The following is a 7,745-nucleotide window of genomic DNA, read 5'->3' as shown; positions in this document are numbered from 1 at the left end:
ATCTGTGCACCAGCCAGTGCGCTAAGCGGGCGCTTTCCAGGCACCCAATCCTGAGAGCCTGTGGGCTCCTGGCACCCCACGAGCTGATACAATGACCGTGTTTCCCCGGGTAGAACCCTGAGCCGGTGGCCTGGCCAGTTCCGACCCTCCAGGGCTGCATAGGGCTGACTCACATTGTAGACCTGGTTGGGGCCCTGCAGGTGCTCTGGGGCGTCCGCACTCCCGCTGAACTGGAGGAGGGAAGAGCAGAATGAGTGCCCAGCAGGCCACCGCCGCCCGCAGTCGCCCTGCCCCAGAGCCGCCCTGTCAGCTGGACTGTTCCCTGCCTCTTGGGGCCCAGGCGAACCTTCTCAGACCCTTCCCCCAGGACTCGGAGCACAACCCTCAGTGGGCGGCTGCACAAGGTCCCACCCTCTGGTGCGTCTGGGGCAGCTGCCGCCTGGCACGGGCTTGGTGTCTGGAGGCCCTGCCAGGCGCACAGCCACTTTCTGTCGCCTCAGCCAGAGGGCCCGCCAGGCCTCGGGTCAGAGACTGGCACCACCGAGCCCGGCGCTGTTCAGCCTGGAAGGCAGTCAGCACGCGCTGAGGCTCAAGTGGAGTTTCCCGCAGCCCCAGCTCCACACAGCCCCGAGGGGGGCTGCAGAGAACAGGGCTGCAGCCCTCCCCCTCACCCCCAGGGCCACCCGCCCCCGCTCCCCTCCAAGAAAGCCAGGCCCTGAAAGGCCCCAGCAGAAACCCTGCTCGGGGTCACCCTCCTACTTCCTGCCGGGACCTGCACCAGCAGCTGGACAGCGGATCTGGGGAGACCTCAGGTCCCCGCCTTCCTGCTCCCAACTGCCTGAAGCATAAGGCCATTTCCTGCCAGCGGCACCTGACCCCACCCCACACCTGGGTGTCGCAGATCAGAACTCCTGACTCAGGAGCTCCGCACCAGGATCTCCGGCCACTCTGTGGCTCGGCCTGCCCACAACCTGCCCTGCCCCCACCCCCCAAAGTGCACACTGGGCTGGTCCCTGCTTTGCCCATGGACACCAAGCCGTAGGTACCACACATGCTCGAGACTTTCTAAGACCAAGGCCCCTCGGAACACCCACTGAGTGGGGTGCTGCCCACCTTTGCTCTCAGGAACAGGGCGGTGATGATGATGCCATAGATGAACAGGATCCCATCCAGCAGGTAGCAGAGCTTGGGGTCCAGCAGGCCGAAGCTCTGTGCCTCTGTGCCAAGAGATGGGGATGGTCAGCCAGGCCCTGGGTGGCAGACACGACCCCCCGGGTGGCCCCACAAACGGACAAGGACATCATGACAAGGGGGGCTGGACCTACTCCCCACCCTCCATCTGTCCCCAACCTCCCTCCCACCCCCTTGAACCAGCTCCTGGGGAAACCCAATAGTGGGCATGACACCTGGTGGGGCCACAAAGCCTGGACAGCCGGGAGGGAGGCAGATGGGGCCGGCGGAGCTGTCTGTCCACTGCGCTCAGGACAGCGGCCTGGGGCCACAGGAGCCAGCTGTGCGCACGCCCCGTGTGGGCCATGCACTCTGGAGGCCTCTACATGCCCATGTCTGGGTGGATGGCACCATCAGAATTCCAGTGTGGCTCCCTGAGGCCTCGCCACGGGGACAGAACAGGACAGATGGTCGAAGGAGGGCATTCCAGCCTCTAACTTAATTAGAACTGCGACACAGTGGGTCCGGTGCTGGCTTCCCTCCCCTGGGCCCGAGGGCCTCATGAGCAGCAGACCCAGGAACCGCTGGTGATCCCCCTCCCCACCCGAACCTGGCAGCCTCCTGCTCACAGTCCTAGTTCATGGCCTCAGGCCCCGCCCCCTCCTCCTGCGCCCCCCTCCGCCTCCTCTGCCTCCTCCTACCCCCAGCATGTACCATTCCCAGGGCACACCTTGCTCTCCCACACTGTTTGCCTCTGTGCCTTTGCACATGCTGTTCCCTCTATGCATTCTCTCTTTTTCTGTCCCTGCAACCCAGCCGCCATCTGTGACCATCAGAGGCAGCGACACAGCAGTCAGAGGCCCTGCTGCTCAAGCCTCTCCCACCACAAGTTACCAGGGCCTCCCTCCCACGCTAACTTTGCGCCTGGAGGATGCACAGATAGTTGACACTGCCGTTGGAGTTCTGGGGCTGAAGAAAGAGATACAGTGAATATTCTGGTTAAATAAAAGTTGGATTTTATTTGAAAGCTCATTGAACTGTGAGTAGGAGGCAAGGGCTGTAGCCTATACTGTCCTTCCTACTAGGAATGTGTGTGGCAACTCACCCCGCACCATGGGGTGCAGCGTCTGTCTCATGCCACCCTGCGGGGTGTTTCAGGAGGCCGGAGGACAGATGCCTCCAGGCAGTCGCTCCCAAGGCCAAGGCGCCCTCTGGTGGCCGCTGAGGGAGTGGCTAGTGTGGCCTTGAGCGGTGTCTTACCCTATTGACTGACTTGAGGCAAGTTTTTCACCCTTGTTCAGCTGCCTCTTTTTTAAAAAATATATTTTTATTGATTTCAGAGAGGAAGGGAGAGATAGAAACACCAATGATGAGAGAGAATCATTGATCAGCTGCATCCTGCACACTCCCCACTGGGGATCGAGCCCACAACCTGGGTACATGCTCTTGACCAGATCGGACCTGGGACCCTTCAGTCCACAGGCCAACCCTCTATCCACTGAGCCGCACCGGCCAGGGCTCAGCTGCCTCTTTCGTTAAACAGGGTGGAAAGGTCATGTTTCCGTGTTTTCTCTGTGCCAGACCTGCTGTAATGTAGTGGCTGCTCAGCTCCTCACAGCAGCACCCCTGGACACTGAGCACGGAGAACTTCAGGGCTAGGGGAGCTCACAGCAAGTGGGGGGGGCGGCCTGGGAGCCCCCACAGTGCATCCCCCTCACCCTCCCTCCATCACGGGGCCCAGCCCTGTCCACCCTTGGCAGGAGCGACGCTTTGGCTTCTCCCAGAAGCCATGGGAGCAGGAGGTTCCAGGCCCCTAGAGCCCCACCCCACGCCCAGTCACTCTGTCCTCCAACCTTTGACTCCCCCGTAAGGCGGCCTCTCCAGGGCCCAGGCAGCTGACAGCCTTGAAAATTCCCCACGTCCCTGCTCAGACGCCCTGGCGCCCATTGCCGTGGGCCAAGCCCCGAATCCTCGCCACGGACACACCACGGCCTCCGGGACACACCTGTCCTTTCCTCCCACCCGCCACTGCCGGCCCACCCGGCACCAGCATCTGCCTGACCCCGTGAACATTCAGTGCAAGGGCCCGGCCCCCACAAAGTGCCCCACAGACATCACGCGTGGGGTTGGGAGGGCCCCGCCCTCAGCTGTAAGTGCTGCGACCCATGGCTGCATCTCCCGCATTTGCCTTGGCCACAGCCCCAACCTCAGAGCCAGGGCACCGCGCAAACCTTCACCGGGTGTGGTGGCATTTTCAGGGGAGAAGCCGCCCTGCCCAAGGTCAGGCTGCCCTCTGGCCCAGGCAGGGCCGTAAGCCCCCCGCTGGCCGAAGGTGGGGGTCTGAAGGGCTGCAGGAGCGGAGCCCCCCCCCCCCGCCTCCCCACCAAGGACACCAAAGCTGGGTTGAGTTTTTCCTTAGGACAGGAGGGGAGGTGCCAGCCGTGAAGTATGGCGGTGGTGGGGACAATCACTGGTTGCCTGTCACATAAAACGAGAACAGCGAGCCCACCGGACGGTAAATTTAGAGCCAATACGAAGAAACGCTTTGTGCTGTGCAGAGCTGCCAGGTGGGGATGGGAGCTGGGCCTCCGCAGAGACACGTTAGGGGCAGCTTTTCCTTTTTCTTTTCAGAGAGCAGCTTGGTTTTATGACCAAGGACTCGTGTGGGGGGGGAGTGGGGCTCCCTCTGCCGGGCCAGCTGGGCCTGTGCTGGGAGGAATGGGCTGAGGAAGGCAGGGCTGGCCCAGAAAGTTCCATGAAGGGCTCAGGGCCAAGTTCAATTATATAATTAACTGAATATTTATTGAGCATCTGATCGGTGACGGGGGGAGGGGGTGCTGAATTCGAAAGGGGCCTGATTGGTGCCAGGTGGGTTCTCTCCCTTCCCTGCCCACTAAGTAGCTGTGTGGTCGGGCAAATCACCTCACAGCTCTGGGCCTCAGTTTATCCATCTGTAAAATGGAGGGTAATCCTATCATCCTAAGGGTTGTGGGAGAACCAATGAGATGAGGCTTTATGTGGGAGAGCCCTGCTCCCAGCTGAGCTGCAGGAGACCTGACCCAGCAGCCTTTTCCCATCTGCCCTGGGCCTCCACTGCCGTCTGTGGCCCCTGCACAAGGCAGACTCAGCCAACCAGGGAATGAGAGCATTTGGCCCGATTTCCTCCCCCCCTCCCCACCCCCTGCCTTACCCAGGTGTAATGGGTGACCCATCCCCTGGGCACAGCCCCTCCCTCAGGGGAACCCCCACATCTGGGCAGACACCTGGCAGATGTGGACACTGAAGCCTGCCCAGCGTCTCAGTGTTGCTGGGCAGGTGTCTTCTCGGAGGTGCCCAGGACCAGGCCTCAGGCACCGGTGGACACCAGGCGGACACAGCATGTCTCTGCAGGTGACTCAGCTGAGTCCCGGGCAAAGCACGTCCCTCTGACATGGCCGCAAAGCAGGCTGCAGCCGCCAAGGAGCTGGACCTGCACACCCAGGCCCCCCAGTGGAGCAGGGTCTGCACACTCACACGCCCCCCCGCAGTGGAGCAGGGTTTACACACTCAGGCCCCTCACAGTGGAGCAGAGGTGCCCAGGACCAGGCCTCAGGCACCGGTGGACACCAGGCGGACACAGCATGTCTCTGCAGGTGACTCAGCTGAGTCCCGGGCAAAGCACGTCCCTCTGACATGGCCGCAAAGCAGGCTGCAGCCGCCAAGGAGCTGGACCTGCACACCCAGGCCCCCCAGTGGAGCAGGGTCTGCACACTCACACGCCCCCCCGCAGTGGAGCAGGGTTTACACACTCAGGCCCCTCACAGTGGAGCAGGGTTTGCACACTCAGGCCCCTCACAGTGGAGCGGGGTTTGCACACTCAGGCCCCTCACAGTGGAGCGGGGTTTGCACACTCAGGCCCCTCACAGTGGAGCGGGGTTTGCACACTCAGGCCCCTCACAGTGGAGCGGGGTTTGCACACTCAGGCCCCTCACAGTGGAGCGGGGTTTGCACACTCAGGCCCCTCACAGTGGAGCGGGGTTTGCACACTCAGGCCCCTCACAGTGGAGCGGGGTTTGCACACTCAGGCCCCTCACAGTGGAGCGGGGTTTGCACACTCAGGCCCCTCACAGTGGAGCGGGGTTTGCACACTCAGGCCCCTCACAGTGGAGCGGGGTTTGCACACTCAGGCCCCTCACAGTGGAGCGGGGTTTGCACACTCAGGCCCCTCACAGTGGAGCGGGGTTTGCACACTCAGGCCCCTCACAGTGGAGCGGGGTTTGCACACTCAGGCCCCTCACAGTGGAGCGGGGTTTGCACACTCAGGCCCCTCACAGTGGAGCGGGGTTTGCACACTCAGGCCCCTCACAGTGGAGCGGGGTTTGCACACTCAGGCCCCTCACAGTGGAGCGGGGTTTGCACACTCAGGCCCCTCACAGTGGAGCGGGGTTTGCACACTCAGGCCCCTCACAGTGGAGCGGGGTTTGCACACTCACGCCCCCCGCGGTGGAGCGGGGTTTGCACCCTGGGAGGAAGGGGCCCCGCCTGCACCCACAGTGGTTCACAGCCATGAGTCCACCAGCCAGCATGTTGGCTGCGGTGCCCCTCACAAATCTGGGGGAGCTCCGATGGCCGTGGCTGAACTGGGAACCTGGGTTCTGGTCATTTACCAGCCCCCGGAGGGTCACTCTCGCTGCCACCCAGCAGGTAAGCAGTGACGGCCTGCAGGCCACAGCCCCCTGTCTCCCAGGTGAGGGAGTGAGCCCACAGACACCCAGCAGCACCCCTCTTTGAAATCCCCTCCCCGTGGGGCGCAGCACGGGGCTGTGCTGGCCTCCTGAGTTGACAACCATGCAGTGGGGCCGGCACACGGGAGGCTGCCGCGGCGTGGTCTGCGGGGTCTCCCTCCCCAGCTCTCCTGAGTCCCCACGTCACGCTGTGGAAACCGTTCTGCCTGGCACAGCCCGGGAGCCAGCCCAGACCCACCCTCCTGCCCCAGCTCAGCCTCCTGCCTTGAGCCCAGGCCATAACCTTCGGGGGCAAAGTCCCTGTTTTCTCTCTGGTTTTTACTTTCGGCCTCAGAACCAGGGAGGTGCCGGGAGGAGACTCGCGGGGAGCAGAGAGGACCAGTGTCTCTCCATCTGGTTCATCGCGTCTACAATGTGCGTCTTGTTAGAGAGAGAGAGCCCAGCTGTGCCACACCCGCCCGGGTCAGGGCCCATCTCTGCACTTTATCCCGGTGCTTTGGGGTTGGCCCCACCTTTTGTAAGAATTTTCTTTCTGGCACCTCCAGCTTCTGCTTGAATCCGTTGGTGACGGGGAGCTTACCACCCATCAATCCCTGGTAGAGAACTCTCATTTTTAGTTTGTAAAAAACAAACAGCGTTGGTTGTAATTCTGCCTCCAGAAGCACAAAGAGCATAATTCCTCCATTTCTGTGGGCAGCCTTCCGCCCCACCCGCCCCCTTGCTAGGAAGCACTTTGGGGTCAAAGCAAGAGCAAATCCTTCGAGGGCGAGTGGTCGAGTCCCGTCCTGGCCCTGCTGCTTAACCAGCGTGTGACTGTGGGACAGCCTCCTCCGGGCGGGACATTGGCACAGGGTGGGCTTGCTGCCTGGTCCGCTCTCAGCCCGCAGGCCTCCTGGCACCAGTCTGGGTCCCGAAGCCCACAGTTAAGGTAGGACGCCAGCGTCCAGGCCCCGACCAGCTCTGCGCCCCCGACCGTGAGGTAGGGTCCCGCTCTGCCCAGCCCCACCCTCGGGCTCAGACACCACGGCGAGGACCTGCCGCCAGGAGAGAAAACAGGAAGTCACGTGTTCCCCCGAGGCAGCGGGGCCTGTGCGGGGAGATGCCGCCTGCTGACCACGCGGGGAGGCCCGGGCCCCCCTCGGGGTGCGATCCTGCCCCTGAGCAGCCCGGTCGGCAGCGGGAAAGGCAGAGGCGAGGCCCGGACAGTGACGCTGGCCCTCGCTGGACATCCCCTCTGCCAGGAAGCACGCGGAGTCTCTCCGCTAGTCCTTCTAGCACCTGCGACCTCACGCCGGGGAAACTGAGTCTCAGGGGCAATAACAGGCCGAGGTCCAGAGCCTGAGCCCAGGCCTGTCTGGGTCCGCAGGGCTGCGGCGGGTTGGGGAGGCGGGAGTTCCTCACCAGCCCCAGGAGTCCTTCCTTCTGCAGGGAGCGAGCCACCGTGGACCGTGTCCTGACCGCACTGGGCCTCCTCGCTCGGGGCTGGGCTGTGTGACCGCCCACCCGAGCCCGCACATCCACAGAGCACGGCCCACACTCGCCCTCCTCGGGGGTGGATTTCAAATACTTAGGCTCCATTCAGGCTGCTCGTCAGTCACCTCCACCTACACATTCCCGCAGACAGGGATCCTGGCACGAAGGCACATGGTCTGATTTCTTAGGCCAGTGGCCAGAAAACTCATTGGTCAACAGAGCCAAATACCAACCGTACAACGACTGAAATTTCTCTTGAGAGCCAAATTTTTTAAACTTAAACTATATAGGTAGGCACATTGTTATTAACTTAATTAGGGTACTCCTAAGGCTTAGGAAGAGCCGCACTCCAGGGGCCAAAGAGCCGCATGTGGCTCG

The 7,745-nt window shown here is 62.4% G+C and overlaps 1 protein-coding gene across 1 annotated transcript in view; it reads right to left on the bottom strand.

Moving 5' to 3' along the window:
- CD247 (CD247 molecule) overlaps positions 1–7,745 on the bottom strand; it is a 96,785-nt gene that overhangs the window by 4,760 nt on the left and 84,280 nt on the right. Inside the window, exons 2-3 of the mRNA XM_006764190.2 lie at positions 1,114–1,217; positions 174–230 (exon numbers count right to left, since the gene is read on the bottom strand). Coding sequence (XP_006764253.1) covers positions 174–230; positions 1,114–1,217 — 161 coding nt within the window. The remainder of the gene's footprint in view (positions 1–173; positions 231–1,113; positions 1,218–7,745) is intronic.

Source organism: Myotis davidii, unplaced genomic scaffold, assembly GCF_000327345.1.
Source record: "Myotis davidii unplaced genomic scaffold, ASM32734v1 scaffold401, whole genome shotgun sequence".
Lineage (NCBI taxonomy): Eukaryota > Metazoa > Chordata > Mammalia > Chiroptera > Vespertilionidae > Myotis > Myotis davidii.
Note: the sequence above shows the minus strand (reverse complement) of the source record. Positions and strands in the feature narration are given on the sequence as shown.